Raw genomic sequence first — 20,156 nt, forward strand, 5'->3', positions numbered from 1 at the left:
TCTTGCCCTCGGTCGGCCCCTCTTCCTTTTTCCTTCCATTTTCCCCAGCATAATTGTCTTCTCTAGGCTCATGATGTGGCCAAAGTACTTCAACTTTGTCTCTAGTATCCTTCCCTCCAGTGAGCAGTCAGGCTTTATTTCCTGGAGGATGGACTGGTTGGATCTTCTCGCAGTCCAAGGCACTCTTAGAGCTTTCCTCCAACACCACAGCTCAAAAGCATCAATCTTCCTTCGCTCGGCCTTCCCTAAGGTCCAGCTCTCACATCCGTAGGTTACTACAGGGAAGACCATGGCTTTGACTAGGCGGATCTTTGTTGCCAGTCTGATGTCTACTCTTTACTATTTTATCGAGATTGGACATTGCTCTCCTCCCAAGAAGTAAGCATCTTTGCACCTAGAAATACAAAGTCTGTCACGGCCTCCACATTTTCTCCCGCTATTTTCCAGTTGTCAATCATTCTTGTTGCCATAATCTTGGTTTTTTTTGTTTTATGTTTAGCTGCAACCCAGTTTTTGCGCTTTCTTCTTTCACCTTGATTAGAAGGCTCCTCAGCTCCAGATGAGTCTATATGGGCCTTATAATGCATATGACTGCATCAGATGAGTCTGTGTTGGCCCTATAATACATGTAACTGCATCGGATCAGTCTATATTGGACCTATAATACATGTAATTGCATCAGATGAGTCTATATTGGCCCTATAATGCATGTTACTGCACCGGATGAGTCTATATTGGCCCTATAATGCATGTAACTGCACCAGATGAGTCTATATTGGCCCTACAATTCATGTAACTACATTGGATGAACCTATATTGACCCTATAATGCATGTAGCTACGTCAGATGAGCCTATATTGGCCCTAAAATGCATGTCACTGCATCGGATGAGTCTGGGTTGACCCCAGGCCTGTAGCGAAGGGGGGGGTGTTAGGGGTTCAACCCCCCCCCCCCGAAATGTTTCAGATTTTTAAAAAAACCTGGTTTACTCATGAATTTTAACTGGTTAACTAAATCCCCATGCTAAGCCTATGAGAGGCAAAAAATTAAGAGTCCCTCCAGAACTGCAAGCACTATCTCAGGCAAATATTGACAATTTATTCTCACTGTCATTACTTGTAGCAATAGCCGATGTAGTGAAGCAACCAAGTTGGGGTGGGTGGGTGTATGTGTTAAATGTTCTCATTAAGGAGGCCAGACTTGGTGGAGGTGGTTGACAGGGGCAGAGCTGCAGGCTATGGAAGGCTGCTTTGCCCCCTGCTGTGCTCTTTGCTTCAGCGTGAGCTAGGAGGCAGGTTTCAAACCCCCCCCCGCGAAATTTTCAACCCCCCCCCCCCCAAATTCAACCTCTCCCGAATTTTTTTTTCTGGCTACGGCCCTGGTTGACCCTATAATGCATGTAATCACATCAGATGAGTCTATATTGGCCCTATAATGCATGTCACTGCATCAGATGAGTCTGGGTTGACCCTATAGTGCATGTCACTGCATCGGATAAGTCTACATTGGCTCTATAATGCATGCAATTGCATCAGATGAGTCTATATTGGCCCTATTATGCATGTAACTGAATTGGATGAGCCCATATTGGCCTTATAATGCATATAACCGCATCAGATGAGTCTATATTGGCCCTATAATGCATGTAACCACACCGGATAAGCCTATATTGGCCTTATAACGCGTGTAACTGCATTGGATGAGTCTACATTGGCCCTATAATGCATGTAACTGCAGCAGATGATCCTGTATTGGCACTATAATGCCTGTAACTACATCAGATGAGCGGTCGGTCGCTAAATCAGATCTGGATGAATAATAATCATTTTAATGTATTTTAATCTAATGTTTTATATTTTTAATAATGTTGTTGTAATGTATTTTGTGTGCTGTATGTTGTCAGCATCGAATTGCTGCCGTTGTAAGCCGCCCTGAGTGGTTCGACCGGTCTGTGCACATTGCTGACTTGCACAAACTGGAAATCACAACTAGACACAGTGAAGACATCTGCCCTTGCGCTTTGCCACTCTGCTGCTGAGTATGCATGCCCGGTGTGGAATATATCTCACCATATTAAAACAGTGGCTCTTAATGAGACGTGCTGCATCATCATGTCTGCACCCTACACCCCTGTAGAAATTATACTGCTTAGCTGGTATTGTACCACCTGATACCTGTGGTAAGCAGCAGCTAGCAATGAAAGGACCAAGGCAGTGACATCTCTGCCCCATCCTCTGTTCGGATATCAGCCAGCATGCCAATGCCTTAAATCAAGAAACAGATTCCTAAGATCTAGAGATACCCGCAGGAACACCTCAGCAAGCGAGAGTCCAAAAGTGGCAGACTAAACCCTGGAACCTCAATCAGTGGCTGATACCAAATGAGAGACTCCCTCCTGGACACACAGAAGACTGGGCGACCTGGAAGGCGCTGAACAGGCTGCGCTCTGGCACCATGAGATGCAGAGCCAATCTTAAGAAATGGGGCTACAAAGTGGAGAAGAGTAAATCACAGACCACTTACTATAATGTGGCTTGATTCTGGCCACATGCACAATGGAGGACCTTCTCACAGTGACACCAGGTGCACTCTAAGTGGCTAGCTTCTGGTCAAAGGAAATGTAGTGTAATGCCAAGTTTTTAACTGGTTTATTTATATATATATATATATATATATATATATATATATATATATATACATACATACATACATACCTAGTACAAATTTATTTCCCAGTCAAAGTTTGGATCCTTCCTCTCATTTTTTAATTTATTTATATATTTATTAAAATGGCATACAATGTAAATGCTTATTGTGTACAATGTTATATTTTCAAGTTGTTGACAATTCATTAATATTTAGCACATATTGTCCTTGTTTAAGGACCCTCTGACCTGTCTGGGTAGGGCAGAAAAGGGCATCATAAGTTCTAAGTTAATATCAGGTTCCTCTTTGCCTACCACCTTATAGCATCTCCTATTGGTATTTTTACATCTAATTTAGCTTTATTTTTTGTTGAGGTATTCGATTGTCGGCTGCCATTCTTTAACAAAATCCTAATTGCTAGCAAGAGAAGAGTTATTTTATTAATTACTAGCTGTCCCCTGCTACGCGTTGCTGTGGCACAGTCTGTTCATCTGGAAAATAAAGTAATGAGAAAGTGTTGGTTTCTAATATATGTAATTTCTTTATGCTTCTGGGTAAACAGTATTTCTTGCTGTTTGTCAGTGTTGATTTGGAGAATGTGTGGTTTGCCCACCCTGGAACATGCAACATATCATTGTCCTTCTTTAAGGGTCCCTTTCAAATCTATAATACTATATCTGTGTGTGTGTGAATCATATCTATCTATCTACCTGTCTAGCTATCTATATCTATGACTGGATGGCTCTTTGTCAGGAGGGACTTGATTACGTTTTCTTGCCCTGATGAAGGGAGTTGGATTGGATGGCCTTAAGTATTTCCTGTTGGTCATGGGGGTTCTGTGTGGGAAGTTTACCCTGATTCTGTCATTTGTGGGGTTCAGAATGCTCTTTGATTGTAGGTGAACTGTGAATCTGAGTGACTACAACTCCCAAAAGTCAAGGTCTATTTCCCCCAAACTCCATCTGTGTTCATATTTGGGCGTATTGAGTGCTTGTGCCAAGTTTGGTCCAGATCCATCATTGTTTGAGTCCACGGTGCTCTCTGGATGTAGGAGAACTACAACTCTCAAACTCAAGGTCAATGCCCACCAAACCCTTTTAGTATTTTCTGTTGGTCATGGGAGTTCTGTGTGCCAAGTTTGGTTAAATTCCATCGTTGATGGAGTTCAGAATGCTCTTTGATTGTAGGTGAACTATTAATCCCAGGAACTACAACTCCCAAATGACAAAATCATAATTTTTTGAATGATGGTCACTCCTTGTGTTGTGAGACGTATTGTTGCCAAATGTGGTGTGATTTCGTTCATTGGTTGTTTTGTTTTTAAGGTACTCATTGTGCACAGAGCATTTATATATATATATATAGATAGATAGATAGATAGATAGATAGATAGATAATTGTATTCTCAATTAGCTTCTGACACGATAATCATCCCAGGGAGTCTTAAAACCAGCAAGAGGTTTTAAGACTCTAGCTCAGTGTTTCTCAACCTGAGGGTCGGGACCCCTGGGAGGGGTCATGAGGGGGTTTCAGAGGGGTCACCAAAGAACATCAGAAAACATATTTCTGACTCGCTGTACCCGCCATGGATTTCTGTGACCAACCTCCCCTCCCTCTTTCTCTTCTCCTTTCTTTCTCTCCTTCCTTCCTTCCTTCCTTCCTTCCTTCCTTCCTTCCTTCCCTTTTTTCTTTCCTTCTCTCCTTTCCTTCTCTTTGTCTTCCCTTCCTCCCCCCCCCCCCCGCTTTTCTTTCCCTTCCTCTTTCTCCCTTTTCTTCCTTCTCTACATATTCTTGGACTGCAACCCCCAGGCAGTCCTCCTGATCCATCTATCTATCTACCTACCTATCTCTATTTATCTCTCTTGTGATCTATCTATCTTATCTATCTGGAGGATTGCTGGGAGTTGCAGTCCAGGAATAGGAAATTGGAAATATGCAGGGATGGGGATGTTCTCAAAGAAATCCAAGGAGAAGGAAGCTTGCAGCTTGGAAGCAGTGCGTTTGGATCATCCTCCTCCTCTCCTAAAGGGTCTGGTCTAGGGGATGCAGGGAGCTGTAGTCCGGAAGAGAGTGTGGATATGCTACTGTGTGTTTTGTTTGCCAGGGGAGTCATTTTGCACATGTGCTGTAGTGTCTTTTTGTTTTGTTTTTTGTTTCTGCTTTTTAAGTCTCTTCTGTTGTGTTTTTTAGTATTTTTATGAGTGATGGTCACTCATTGGCCCGATACGTGTATTGTGTCCAAATTTGGTGTCAATTCGTCCAGTGGTTTTTGAGTTATGTTAATCCCACAAACAAACATTACATTTTTATTTATATAGATAGATGGTCTTAGGAACCCTTTTGGTAGAGAAGGCTGAAAATCTCTCTGCCTGTCCTTCTCTTCCTTTTTAGAAACAGACGGCAAACCCTCCCACCAAAAGCCCTCCTCCTGCTCTCTGGATGAAGGTGAACTAACACTCCAAAACACAAAGTCAATGCCCATCAAACCCATCCAGTATTTTCCATTGGTCATGGGGATTCTGTGTGGAACTATTGGCCCAATTCTATCATTGGTGGGGTTCCGAATGCTCTTTGATTGTAGGTGAACTACAAATCCCAGCAACTGCAACTCCCAAATGGCACAGTGTATTTTCCCCAAAATCCACCAGTGTTCATATTTGGGCATATTGAGTATTTGTGCCAAGTTTGGTCCAGATCCATCATTGTTTGAGTCCACAGTGCTCTCTGGATGTAGGTGAGCTACAACTCCAAAACCTAAGGTCAATAATAATAATAATAATAACAACAACACTTTATTTGTACCCTGCTACCATCTCCCCAAGGAACTCGGTGCGGCTTACATGAAGCCGAGGCCAAACACAACAATACAAGCAATAATCACAACAATACAAGCAATTAAAATAAGAACATAGACAATAAACATATAACATTATCAATAAGACAACATACAATTAAAACTGTAGGAAGGCCAAATGTAAAATTAAAATTTGAAATAGTGCTGAAGCATGGACGAAAAGGTGATAGTGGCATTTGTGGAAAGACATACGAGCAGACCTAAAAATGTAAAGTGCTTTGGAGGGACAAAGTGCTATGGGATCATTATTCCGGGAAGGCACACTGGACCAACCACGTCTTCAAGCTCCTCCTAAAGACTGCCAGGGTTGGGGCCTGCCTGACGTCCTTAGGGAGTGAGTTCCAGAGATGAGGAGCCACCACTGAAAAGGCCCTTTCTCTCGCCCCCACCAATCGCGCCTGCGATGCTGGTGGGATCGAGAGCAGGGCCTCTCCAGATGAACGAAGAGATCGTGTGGGTTCGTATACAGAGATGCGGTCACGCAGGTAGGCGGGTCCCAAACCATTCAGGGCTTTGAAGGTAAGAACCTGCACCTTGAATTGGGTCTGGTAGATAAATGGCAGCCAGTGGAGCTCCTTGAACAGGAGGGTTGACCGCTCTCTGTAAGGAGCCCCAGTTAACAACCTGGCTGCCGCCCGTTGGATCATCTGAAATTTCCAGGCCGTTTTCAAGGGCAGCCCCACGTAGAGTGCATTGCAGTAATCCAGTCTAGAGGTGACTAATGCGTGGACCACCTTGGCCAGATCTGCCTTCCCGAGGTACGGTCGCAGTTGGTGCACGAGTCTTAATTGTGCAAAGTCCCTCCCGGCCACCACCGACGCCTGAGCTTCAAACATAAGTGATGAATCCAGGAGGACCCCCAAACTGCGGACCTGTGATATCAGGGGGAGTGCAACCCCGTCCAGCACAGGTTGCCACCCTATACCCCGGTCCAGTTTATGATCTACCAGGAGGACCTCTGTCTTGTCGGGATTAAACTTCAGCTTGTTCGTCTTCATCCAGACGGCCACAGCAGCCAGGCACTCGTCTAGCACTTGAGGGGCTTCCTTGGAATGAGGTGGAAAAGAGTAGCAGAGTTGTGTGTCATCTGCGTAGAGATGGCACCCAACTCCAAAACTCCGGATGACCTCTCCCAGCGGTTTCATGTAGATGTTAAAAGCATGGGAGACAAAATGGATCCTTGCGGGACCCCACAGGTCAAAGTCCAGGGGTCCGAGCAGGCGTCTCCCAGCTTCACCATCTGGGATCGACCCTCCAGGAAGGACCGGAGCCACGACAAGGCCGTACCTCCAAGGCCCATCCCGGAGTGTCGTCCCAGAAGGATACCATGATTGATGGTATCGAAAGCCGCTGAGATGTCCAAGAGAACCAACAGGGTCACACTCCCCCTGTCCAGCACCCTACGGAGATCATCCACCAAGGCAACCAAAGCCGTCTCAGTGTCATGGCCAGGTCTGAAGCCAGACTGTGACTGATCTAGGTAGTTGATGTCATCCAGGAAGCCCACCAAATGCCCACCAAACCCTTCCAGTATTTTCCATTGGTCATGGGGGTTCTGTGTGGGACATTTGGCCCAATTCTATCATTGGTGGTGTTCAGAATGCTCTTTGATTGTAGGTGAACTATAAATCCCAGCACCTGCAACTCCCAAATGGCTCAGTCTATTTTCCCCAAACTCCACTAGTATTCACATTTGGGCATATTGAGTATTTGCTCCAAGTTTGGTCCAGATCCATCATTGTTTGAGTCCACACTGCTCTCTGGACGTAGGTGAACTACAACTCCAAAACTCAAGGTCAATGCCAATCAAACCCTTTCAATATTTTCTGTTGGGTCAGGGGAGTTCTGTGCGCCGAGTTTGGTTCAATTCCATCATTGGTGGTGTTATGAATGCTCTTTGATTGTAGGTAAACTATAAATCCCAGCAACCACAACTCCCAAGTGACAAAATCAATTCCCCCAACCCTAGCAGTATTAAATTAGGTATTATTTGCGCCAGATTTGGTCCAGTGAATGAAAATACATCCTGTATATCAGATATTTACATGACGATTCATAATAGGAGCAAAATTAGAGTTATGAAGAAGCAACGAAAACAATGTGATGGTTTGGGATCAGCACAACATGAGGAACTGGATTCAAGGGTTGAGAAACACTCCTTGTCGATGACGTCACGGGGCGGTGCCACAGATCCTCCTCCTGAGTTTGGGGCGGAGCGAAGAAGGGGCGGGGACGCCTCCCTGACACTGAGGCGAGAGGGCAGCCAAGATGGCAGCCTCCAGAGCTGCTGCTGCTGCTGCTGCTTTTTGCCGGCGCTCGGCTGCTCGGCCCGGGCGGCTCCTTTGGCGGGGCCTGTGCAGCCAGGAGCCCGACCGAGAGACCCACTTCGGCTTCCAGACCGTGTCCGAGGCGGAGAAAGGAGAGAAAGGTCAGCGGAGGGCAGAGAAGGAGGGCAGGGGCCTCACTCAGCAACAGGGCCCAGCCTCCCAAAGCACTCCCAGTGGGGTCAAACGCTCTCGCTTCGTAGGCAAGGGAGGCAATCGACCTTTTCACGTGTGTACATTTCCGGGTTTTGCATCGTATCGAAATGCTTTTCATGTGAGCCCCTTTGAGACGCCCTTGTGGAGAGAAATAAACTTAAAAAGAATAGGAATAATCATCTGCAAAGTTTTCAGATGACCCCAAATGGGGAGGGAGAGCGAATCCTCCAGAGGACAGGATCACAATTCAAAATGACCCTAACAGATTAAAGAGCTGATTGGCCAAAAATAACAAAATGAATGTCAATAAGGGCAAGTGTCAGATAGGCAGAAAAAGTGAAATGCAAAGATGCAGAATGGGGGATGGCCGGCTTGACTACAGAGAAAGATCATGGAGTCTTCCGGGACAACAAGTTGAACATGAGCCAAGAATGGGAGGCAACAGCTCAAAAAGCCAATGGGATTTGGGGCCTTATCCTTATCCTCTCCAAACGTATTCTCCCCTACGAACCATCAAGACCGCTAAGATCGTCTGGAGGGGTCCTGCTCTCGGTCCCTCCGCCTGCACAAGTACGGCTGGTGGGGACAAGGGACAGGGCCTTCTCGATGGTGGCCCCTCGACTTTGGAACTCCCTGCCATTAGAGATCAGAACTGCCCCCTCCCTCATGACGTTCAGGAAATTGACAAAGACCTGGTTGTGGAACGCGGCATTTGACAACTGATTTAATTCTTTGCCCACATGAAAGGAGGATGATGAATGGGATTGCGATGGTGTCGGACGATTTGGCTCTTTTAACTGGGATGATAATGTTTGAATGTGTATGGTGCTGATATTTTAATCGTTTAATGAAGTGGCATTGTGTTGTTATTGTATATTTTTTGTATGTTAACACATGTTGTGAACCGGTCCGAATCCCTCTTTGAAGGTGAGAGGGTCGGTATATAAAACCTCAAAATAAATAATTATCAAAAGGAGTCTAGTGTCTAGATCAGGTATGGGCAAACTTTGTCCCTCCAACTGTTTTGGATGCCAACTCCCACAATTTCTAACAGGCTGTAAGGAATTGTGGGAGTTGAAATCCAAAACATCTGAAAGGCCAAAGTTTACCCCTGCCTGGTCTAGATCAAGGGAAATTATGGTGCCTCTCTATTAATATAACAATAAGACCTGGTGGTGCAGTGGGTTAAACTGCTGAGCTGTTGAACTTGTTGACTGAAAGGTTGCAATTTCTAATCCAGGGAGCATCGTGAGCTCCTGCTGCCAGCCCCAGCTTCTGCCAACCTAGCAGTTAAAAAACATGCAAATGTGAGTAGATCAATAGGTACCGCTCCAGCAGGAAGGTAAGGGCGCTCCATGCAGTCATGCTGGCCACATGACCTTGGAGGTGTCTACGGACAATGCCGGCTCTTTGACTTAGAAATGGAGATGGGCGCCCCACAGTCAGACACAACTGGACCTAATGTCAGGGGAAAACCTTTTTTAACCTTAAGATTTTATTTCTATTCCATTCTATCTCCCATAAGAGACACAGGGCAGATTCAAACTAACAAAAAACACAGAGGCAAACATTCAATTTATTCTGCTTAGACCTTTTTCCTTGGAATAACACTGCATCCAATTCTGGACACCACAGTTTCAAAAAGATACTGATAAGTTGGAAGATATCCAGAGAAAGGGGGCAACTAAAATGATCAAAGGTCTGGAGACCATGAATAATCCCTCTGAGGACCATCTTAAAGAACTGGATATGTTTAACATGCAGAGGAGAAGGCTGAGAAGGAGACACAAGAGCCATGTTTAAATATGTGAAAGGATGCCATATGGAAGAGGGAGCTGCTACATGGCATCCCACAAGGTGCCATTCTATCCCCAATGCTCTTTAATATTTACACGAAACCGCTAGGATTGATCATCTGTAGGCATGGGACAGGGTGTTATCAGTATGTTGATGACACCCAAATATATTAAATATATTTCTCCGTGCCTTTAAAAAGAGCTTCAGCTAAGGATAGCATGTCTCCTCTGAATTAATGCCTGGAGGAGGTAATGGGCTGTATGAGAAACAACAAATTGAAACTGAATCCAGACAAAACAGAGATGCTTGCCATTAAGGGACCTAATCTGGAGATGGAGATGTGTCAACCAATTCTGGATGGGCTCCCACTCCCCCAAAATACTGTATCTGCAGCTTGGGACAAAGGATCCTGGATCCGTCTCTTCAAATGTCAGCCCAGGGAGATGCGACAATGATCAGGAGTGCTTATTAGGAGCTTCAGCTGATCTGCCAGCTATGCCCCTTCCTAGATTTGGAGGGGATTGGTTGTAGGAACATCCAGGAGTGAACTTATTACACCTATACTAAAGTCACTCCATTGGATTCCAATTGGTTTCAGGGCAAACTACAATATGTTGTTTTTGACCTTTAAAGCCCTCCATGATTTGGGTCCAGGTTACCTACAGGATCGCCTTCTACCCTACAATCCGGCCCAAAGACTTAGGTCCTCTGGGGGGGTGTCTACTCCAGCCTGCCAGAACCCAACTGGCTACCATCACCCATCCTCTCCAAGAAGACTGTGGAACCTGCCAAAGGAAGAGGTCCCACAGTTAAATGAGCTGTCGGAATTTTAAAACCATCTACAGACCTATCTCTTCTGGCAGGCCTACCCAGCCAGTTTTAATCACTAATTTTAAATGAGTGTCTTATGTTTAATCCTTGTTCTGTGTATTTTAATATGTATTTTGTAGAAATATGTTTTAATATGTGTATTTGTAGAATGCTTTTAGATGATTATGTGTTTTTAGTGATGTTGTAACTTGCCTTGAGTCATGAGGAGAGGCGGGTAAGAAATATTATTATTACTATTATTATTCTCAGATCAGAGACACTAAGGGGGAAAGATGTGGGTGAGGAATCTAACAAACATTACCATATTTTAAACACTCAATTTCAGTGTACCAGATTTTTGAGGACGTGGCCAAGAAGTATGACCTCATGAACGACACTATGACTCTGGGGGTCCATCGGGTTTGGAAGGACGTCCTGCTGCAACACATGAACCCATATCCCGGGGCACAGTTACTTGATGTCGCCGGCGGGACAGGTGAGCTTGGTGCCTTTCTCAGGCATCTTACAAACGAGGGCTTTGGGACAGCATTGCAGCTTTATTTATTTGGGGGAAAGGAGTATATCTCACTTGTCTTAACTGGCAGATTTCTGGAATCATAAAACAGCATTCCTAGATTTAAAAGGGTTTGGTGCCTATATCAGAAATCAGCTCCTTTGTTAGTTGCTTTACTCCCAAGTACGTTTGCCTAAGCCCAAATCGCATTGCACAGAAACCATGTATAATAGCGGATTCGAAATGTATGATCTCTAGTCCTCTGCCCCTTTCTTCTCAAGACTATGGGCCATTGAATACTTCTATCCTGTTTAGCTTTCTGAGCCAGAAGAGATGTAGAGAAAGCATAGCAGAGATGGTGCACATTCCCCTCCAGGTGACTCTTCCTTTCGAAACACACACAGGTGACATCGCCTTTCGCTTTCTCAACTCGGTCCGTTCCCATAGGGAACATCAAGTCCGACAGAAACTGAGATCCCACCAGAATCTGTCGTGGCAGGAGATTACCAAGCTTTACCAAGAAGAGGAGCAGCAGTCGCTGGGCGGATCCCACGTGGTGGTCTGCGACATCAACACAGAAATGCTCAAGGTTGGGAAGAAGAAAGCACAGCACCTTGGCTACTCAGAAGGTAAGGGGATTCCCGCAAAGGAATTGCAACCAGGAAATGGGAGAGGTAGAGAGATTAGCCATGTATATCTAGGCTGTCTTAATTCCAAAAGAGACCACTATCTGTCTGTCTAGGAGCCAAATAATTTGTCCAATATTCCTTTGAAGGACTGTCCTGGGTGATTGGCAATGCCGAGGAGCTGCCCTTCAACGACAACAACTTTGACATTTACACAATTGCCTTTGGTATACGGAACGTCACTCACATGGACCAGGTAAGCATGGATCCCATTGGTTGGAATGTACTGAATGTGATGCTTTTAAGAGCAGTTTGTTCAGCTGGCTCACTCCCATCAAAGACCAAGTAGTCATGTAGTGTTCTGTTTTCAGCAATCACTGGGCCAGTGCCACTAGGAATTCAAGCATAAACTTATAATCGTGCTGGCATCGCACATGGAAGGGGGCTGATGTCTTTTGAAAGTGCTCTTTATAATTGCAGAGGTTTATTGATATGGAAAGGGTCACCTCTTATACCTGTTATCCTGCCCCCAACTCTCAAAATCAGGAATCAGCTGCGCCAAGCATCAGCACCAAATTCTTGATCTCATCTTTCCTTTACAAAAATCTTGTCTTCTTCCAGGCCCTTCAGGAGGCCTATCGAGTGCTGAAACCCGGAGGGCGGTTTCTTTGTCTGGAATTCAGTCATGTCAGTAACTCCATCATTTCAAGGTCTGTAAAGGTTTATTTTTCCCTCACTTTCATGAGTAACACTTAAACCACACTAGACCTTGTAAAACTGGTTTCTCTTCATTTAGGAGATTTTCTGCAGAGTTTTGGACAGTAGGGTAGAGTTATATTTAGATTTCCCTCAGAAAAATTCTTTTAGTGAAGTCCTGTTCTCTGCTTTCCCTGAATTATTCTCAGCCCTGAAAACATTTAGGTCAACTCTCCCTCCTCTAAGAATTGGGCTCTGTACCCAGATTAAGTTGGAAGGGCAGAAGACTATCTTTAATTAATGATTAAGGGGAAGAAGATAGGTTTTTAACCAACTAAGTATGAACCGATTGTTTGGCAATCGGTCTTTGGTCTTGCTGGTCAAACCAAAGATGCACAATGGGATGCAGCAGCTAAGAAAAGCCAATGGGATTTTGGGCTGCATCAAAGGGGGTATAGTTTCTTGATCGAGGGAAGTCATGGTGCTTCTCTATTCTGCTTTGGTCAGACCTCTTTACCTGGATTCTCTGCACCACAGTTTAAGAGAGATATTGACAAGCTGGAAGGTGTCCAGAGGAAAACAACTAAAAGGATCAAAGGTCTGGAGACCATGAATAATCCCTATGAGGAGCGTCTTAAAGAACTGGGTCTGTTTAGCCTGCAGAAGAAAAGTTTGAGGAGACATGAGAGCCATGTATAAATATGTGAAAGATTGTCATAAGGAGGAGGGAGCAGGTTTGTTTTCTGCTGCCCTGGAGACTAGAACTCAATGGAACAATGGGTTCAAATCACAGGAAAGGAGATTCCACCTGAACATTAGGAAGAACTTCCTGGCTGTAAGAAGAGCTGTTCAGCAGTGGAACTCTCTGCCTCAGAGTCTGGTGGAGCTCCTTCCTTGGAAGCTTTTAAACAGAGGCTTGATGGCCATCTTTTGGGGGTGCTTTGAATATGCTTTTCCTGCATGGCATGTGGTCTCTTCCAACTCTATGATTCAATGAAAGCAGTGTCCAAGGGTCATACACAAGGAATGGAGGTAATGGCATTAAAGCTCTTTTAGCAAATCAAGCCTAGATTTTGGATATTGAAGAGAGAAAAAATTTCTCTCAGTGCCATTGTTTGAACTTGCCTTTTGACTCTCTACGCATGTTAAGGAAGCAGATGTACCTACTTTCAATCTGACTTAACCTGCTTTGTTTGCTTTCAGTTTATACGATCTGTATAGCTTCCAGGTGATTCCTGTGTTGGGTGAAGTTATTGCTGGCAACTGGAAGGCTTACCAGTATCTGGTTGAGAGCATCAGGCGCTTTCCTACCCAGGTAAAAAGCCCTCCAGGCCAAGGCTCCGCATCTGATTGAAACACCTGCCTAAAAATGAGTCTGGTTGTTTTGGGCTCAGGCAAAGCGGGTGGGGTGGGTGCCTTGGCACTAGACTGGAAATCAAGTTGTCCACTTATGGCAAGGACACTGAGGAAAGCTGGAATCCAAGCAACCATTTTAATAATGCGAATGTCCCTATGACTTTATTTCAGGAAGAATTCAAGGAGATGATTGAAGATGCAGGCTTCCTGAAGGTGCAATATCAAAACCTGAGCTCAGGCATTGTGGCCATTCATTCGGGTTTCAAGCTGTGATGTTATTTTCTGATGCTAGAAATTCACCCCGTCGGCCTTCCAGCAAACACAGTGCCAATGAGAAGCTGATCCCTTGGAAGCATCAATATTGCAAGCCTTGGAAGGGGCAGCTGGTCAAGTCTCTTCGTCGTGCTGGATGGCAACACTCCAAGGCCTCTACCATTTGAAACAGACTTGAGAAAAATCACTTTTATATCCCATTAGGGTTTTTTAGAACGGTTTCATTCTAAGGTTCCAAGAGTTCTTTTTCTACTGAACGTAGCAGTGGGTACCAAAGAAAATGGAAGACAAACTGGCCTGTAAAAGTCTGTATTTCTAAGTAGGCTTGATCTATTCTGTCATCACAGATAGGAATGTGAGTGATATTTTTTTGATATGCTTATTAAAAATATTTAGGTTTTCAGATTTTTCTTGTTTTGTTCCAACGTGTGACATCTTGTCATAGCACTCTCTTATGCCGAAATATGTTTGTGGAACCCTTGCATTGCTTTGCGAGATCATGGTAAAGCTTTAATCTCTTGCCTCCATTTTGAAGATCATCATTTCTCATCAGTTGTGCTACACAGCAGCGGCATGCATTACTAGATAACTTAATTAAACCACCACAAACCTAGCATTTTAACAAAAGCTGTGTAATAGAAATGTTTACCATGAATCCAGAAAAAAATCTCAATGCTTCTTTCTAGTATAAAGCAATGGTTAGATTGTGCTCTTCAGAGTAAAGAACCCTGCGAGTCACTATGATGCTTATCAATGCAAGACGTAGCCTGTTCTGTCCCTTCGGCATGAAACAGCACAGCTGGAGGCTCAAATTAATGTTAACTTCCCCTAAAGTAGAGCCCACAATGTTAAATTACACTTGCTAATCGTTATTTATGCAACCAGCAAATAAAATGTGTCCGTTTTGTTTAGATTTAGTGCTTAGTGATATTCAGACTATTATATGTATGATTACTCCTATGAGCCAGAAGGTATTTCGGTTCCTGCACAGGGACTGCGTAGTCTTCAGTAAGAGTGGAAAAAAATGAGGGATATTTAAATAACTTGCATTAAACAATGCCGGGGGGGGGGGGGGGAGGGGATTCCTATAGATTAGCTGGGCTATGTACAGGAGCTACTATAGTAATTGAGTATTCCCACTGAGTATTCCCAACCATTTTATTAGGAAAAGGAACCAACACTTGTCTTTTTAGAAAGAAATACATAGTCTTTTTTTTTTTCTATTTTTTTATGGCCACAACAAAACCACAAATTGGTACAGAGGAGTACCTGTCCATTAAAACAAAAGGCTTAAAGAACCAAAGTGTGTTCCCTGGGGAAGGCTGAAGACATCAGTCTATTTGGAATTAGCGTGTTCGTCCCGTCACCAAACGCATCTTCGGGTGGAACAGTCCCATTATCTAACCGGACTTGAACAGGAGGATGGCAACTTGACCCAGGTAGAAGTAGATGAAGTGTTTGGTCTCGTGAGTGACATAGCTGCCGAAGTTTCTTCCCACAATGCAGTGCCAAGTTGGGTTGTACTTCTTGTCAAACTCCTGCAAGAGAGACCACTCAAGAGCTTAGCATCACAGAGCTTAACAAAAGTTAAATAGGCTGAGGGGAGGCCCTTTTGGGAGAAAAATGCTGAAGATCTGCAAGGATTTTCTGTACAGACTCAGCGAGGCCAAAGGAAGAAAAGCACCTTTCTGAGTATCTAATTCAGTAGATCACTTCACTTCAAATTGATATATTTTGAAGAATAAAGTGAAGGGATTGAAGTTTTCAATGAATAAACATTCTTTCTGCCCCGAATCCCTCCCTTTCTTTTGAAATAAGGGCAATTGGTTTCCTCCAGTGGGGATAAGGTCATTTGTGTTTCTCCTGCCCCCGCATCCTTGAGGAACAAGCCCCTCTGTTCTGACACAATGTGGGCTGGTACGTTTCAGGCTGCCAAGTGCAGACGGCTCCAGATGCTTGTCAGCCTTTTAGGATGATCACAGCCCACCCACATGGTGAGCAAGCGGCAGGAAAGGGGGGTACTTTCTCAACCCCCCCCCTTGGTGGGGGCCACCTCCTCTGGGCCTGGAGCCACAAAAGGCCGTCCATTGTTCCATCACAGTTCTCTCTCTTGCCCTCAAGATTCTAAACCATCACCCGCTGGCAACCATGGCCCAGCCTTACCTTCTTGATGTGGGCAGCAATATCCTTCTCGATGTTGTACTTCTCTAAGGCCTGGGTGGCACACTCCACCGAGTCCTGCTGCATCTCCTCAGACATATCCGCATTCTTGATCACGGCCTTGCGGTCACTCATGGTTACCTGCGAGGGTCCCAAAAGTTACACACAGCTAACTAAGCAGTTCCCTGCATATCCACCCCCAAAAGGACCCTGAGCGACCCTTCAAAAGTGGTTCTAGGCCATGACTTAAGGGGCGCCCCGTTCGAAATGCAGGCAGCAAACCTCACGCCATTCATTTCGCCAATTTCATCCTACATTTCAGGACTTGTATCCTCCAGTCGCTTGATCCTTTTCCAGTTTCAGAATTGAATGTGAAGTCCCCAAAAGGCCACCCAATCCAACCCGCTTCCTGCCATGCCCAATATAAAGCCCCCAATGGCTAGAAAACCTGCCTTTTCCTGCCCAGTTTCCATAGATATTTCCTCCAGGAAAATAGTTTCATGTTTTCTTTGGGTTGGGGGGGGGGGGTGCACTTTCCCACCACACTCCTATTTTATTCTCGTTGGTGTTTTAACATTTCTACTATTTTTGAATTTTTTTAAGTTCTTGTGTTTGATAGGAAATACAAGAATAGTAGTAATATTTTGGCACATGTTCCTCAAGATGATTATTGTTCTTTTATCCTCATGGCTTGAGAATAATAAAAATATCATTACAATTCATAATAATAGCTAAAATAATATTCATAACAAAATCAAAATATCATTACCATTATTAATAGTGAACTATTCATAATAGCTAAAATAATATGAATAATTGCCACAAATGCCTATGGAAGAAGTAATAGTAATAATAATAATAATAATATGATTATTATTCCTTTATCCTCCTGGCTTGAGAATAATAAAAATCAAAATATAATTACCATGATTAATAATAAAAATATACTTACAATTCATAATAATAATAGCTAAACTATTATGAATAATTGCCCCAAATACATCCCCACCGACCCCTTCCTCACATCAATTTTAACTTTAGAATATTATAATAATGATGTCTCTGTGGAAGAAAGAATAGAATAAGATGAAGGCACATCTTTATCTAATTGATTGCCCATATTTCCTCAAGCTGGAGGCATGGCAGTAATACTAAGAATAGCCAAAATATCATTATTCTCATTAATAATAGTGAAATACTAATTACAATAATTGCTAATATTAATCCTTGCTCCAACTGACTCCTTCCTAACACCATTTTAATTTTAATCTGTATAATATAATGATGTCTCTGTGGAAGAAATAATAGTAATAGTAATAATAATAGAATTATTATTCTTTTATCCTCATGGTTTGAGAACAAAAATCAAAATATAATTTACCATTATTATTAAGAATAGTGAAATACTACTACTCATAATAGCTAAAATAATATGAATAATTGCCCCAAATGCCTCCCAACCAAACCCTTCCTAACATTTTAAACTTTAGAATATTATAACAATGATGTCTCTGTGGAAAAAATTATCGTAATAAAATTAACCAGAAGACATATATTCTTATCTTTATCTTATTGGTTGCCTGCCTTTCCTCATGGCTGAAGGTGTGGTGATAATAATAATAATTTATCCTCATTGCTTGAGAATAACAAAAATCAAAATATCATTACAATTACTAATAAAAATAGAATTACAATTCATAATAGCTAAAATAATATGAATAATTGCTCCAAATCCTTCCCAACCGACCCCTTCCTAACATCATTTTTAACTTTAGAATATTATAACAATGACGTCTCTGTGGAAGAAGTAATATTAATAATATTAATATTAATAACATTATTATTCCTTTATCCTCATGGCTTGAAAATAACAAATCAAAATATAATTACCATTATTATAAATAATAGTTTATTTTTATTTATTATTTATCATTATCATGTCAGAAGCAAATTGAGAATACGGTAATAATGTAAAAATCCCAAAGTTAAAAAACCACAAACATAACAATAGTGAAATACTATTCCTCATCATAATAGCTAAAATAATATAAATAATTGCTCCAAATGCCTCCCAACCAACCCATGCCTAACATCTTTTTAAACTTTAGAATATTATAATGATGTCTCTTTGGAAGAAATAATTGTAATAAGAATAGGACACATATTCTTATACTTAATTTCTTGGTTGCCTGACTTTCCTCACGGCTGGAGGTGTGATGGTAATAGCCAAAATATTATTATTATTATTATTAATAATAATAATAATAATGAAATCATTAAATACTATGTATTATTGCCAATCTTAATCTTTACTCCAATTGACCCTTTCCTAACCTTATTTTAATGAAATCATTAAATACTATGTATTATTGCCAATCTTAATCTTTACTCCAAGCGACCCTTTCCTAACCTTATTTTAAACTGTATAATATTATAATAATGGGGTTTCTGTGGAATAATCATAATAATGAATATGATTCCTTTATCCACATGGCTTGAGAATAACAAAAATCAAAATATAATTACATTATTATTAATAGTTAAATATTACTCCTCATAATAATAGGTAATTGCTCCAAACGCCTCCCAAACGACCCCTTCCTAACATCATTTTAAACTTCAGATTATAACAATTATGTCTCTGTGAAAGAAATAGTAGTCATAATAATGGTCATAGTCATAATAATAATAATAATAATAATAATAATAATAATAAAAAGACAGATATTATCATCCTTATTTTATTAGTTGCCCTCCTTTCCTCATGGCTAGAGGCGTGGTATAACAGTAATAATATAAGAAATTTATATTTTTTATTCTTCTGACTTACAAAAATCAAAATAGGATTACCACTATTATTTAAAAAGATATAGAATTACAACTCAGAATAATAAAGAGGTCTCTTTGGAAGAAATAATAGTAATAGCAATAGTGATAAGACACATATTCTTATTTTATTGGTTGCCCGCCTTTCCTTACGGCTGGAGGTGTGGTAATAATCACTTATTATTATTATTATTATTATTAATAATAATAATAATAATAATATATTATTATTATTAATAATAATAATAATAATAGCAAAATACTAATTACAATCATTGCTCCAACCGACCCCTTCCCAACCTCACTGGTAACTTTAGAATAGTTTTAGGTTTTTCTTTCGAGGCCTTTTTCAACCCCTTCCACGTGAAGGGGGAGTTTCAATGGGACTGCAAAGGCTTTGGAGGGGAAAGGACCAGCCAAACGCGCGTTCCGACGGAGAAGAAGACCAGCTCCGCGCGGCGAACGGCTGAAAGGCGAAAAGAGGGCCTCCCGTGGCCTCCCCCCGGGCCGTGGGCTCACCGTCTGCCGCTGGGCTGCTTCCGAGGACGGCGGGAAGGGACTCTGACGGAGCGGGCGACACCGCTGGCCCTTCGCTGGACCCCTACGCCCTCGCTGGCCTTTTCCACCGCGCGCGCGCTCACTCGACACAACCGCCCGCCTCGCCCTCAGCGCCGCCCCTCACCCTTCCGCCCCGTCATTGGCTACGACAACAATACGCCGCGCCGCTCATTGGCTGCCCCGCCTCCGCCTCCCGGAGAGTTTTATTGTTGCATTTTGTTGCGGGCCGGCATGCACCGCGCTGGCGTCCGTTACCCTGGCGACGGCGTGGGAGGGGCATCTCTCCTCATTTCATCTCAGCACTAGGCCTCTGACTCCCAGATCCCCAGTTAGCTTCCTCAAGCGTCAGGAGTTGGAGGCCCAAACAACTATTAGTTAACAACCACCATGTTAGGCTACACACAGAGAAGCCATTGAAATTTATTTATTTATTTATTTACTTCATTTATATTATTATTATTATTATTATTATTAACTTTATTTGTACCCCGCTAGCATCTCCCGAAGGACTCGATGCGGTTTACAAAGGCCAAGGCCTCAAAACACAACATAACAATACA

General features: G+C 42.7%; 2 protein-coding genes across 2 annotated transcripts; one reads left to right on the top strand and one right to left on the bottom strand.

Moving 5' to 3' along the window:
- Positions 1-7,732: 7,732 nt before the first annotated feature.
- COQ5 (coenzyme Q5, methyltransferase) lies at positions 7,733-14,455 on the top strand. The gene is made up of 7 exons (XM_060785372.2): positions 7,733-7,928; positions 10,934-11,083; positions 11,506-11,730; positions 11,877-11,983; positions 12,349-12,437; positions 13,627-13,738; positions 13,951-14,455. Exons 1-7 carry the CDS (start codon positions 7,769-7,771, stop codon positions 14,050-14,052), a joined length of 945 nt encoding a protein of 314 aa, XP_060641355.2. The 5' UTR covers positions 7,733-7,768; the 3' UTR covers positions 14,053-14,455.
- A 737-nt stretch (positions 14,456-15,192) lies between these two features.
- DYNLL1 (dynein light chain LC8-type 1) lies at positions 15,193-19,699 on the bottom strand. Its single transcript, XM_060785373.2, has 3 exons — positions 19,558-19,699; positions 16,216-16,353; positions 15,193-15,590 (listed from the first exon to the last, which is right to left on the bottom strand). Exons 2-3 carry the CDS (start codon positions 16,345-16,347, stop codon positions 15,453-15,455), a joined length of 270 nt encoding a protein of 89 aa, XP_060641356.1. The 5' UTR covers positions 16,348-16,353; positions 19,558-19,699; the 3' UTR covers positions 15,193-15,452.
- Between the last annotated feature and the right edge of the window lie 457 nt (positions 19,700-20,156).

The sequence above is a fragment of the Anolis sagrei genome, chromosome X (genome assembly GCF_037176765.1).
Source record: "Anolis sagrei isolate rAnoSag1 chromosome X, rAnoSag1.mat, whole genome shotgun sequence".
Classification (NCBI taxonomy): Eukaryota; Metazoa; Chordata; class Lepidosauria; order Squamata; family Dactyloidae; genus Anolis; species Anolis sagrei.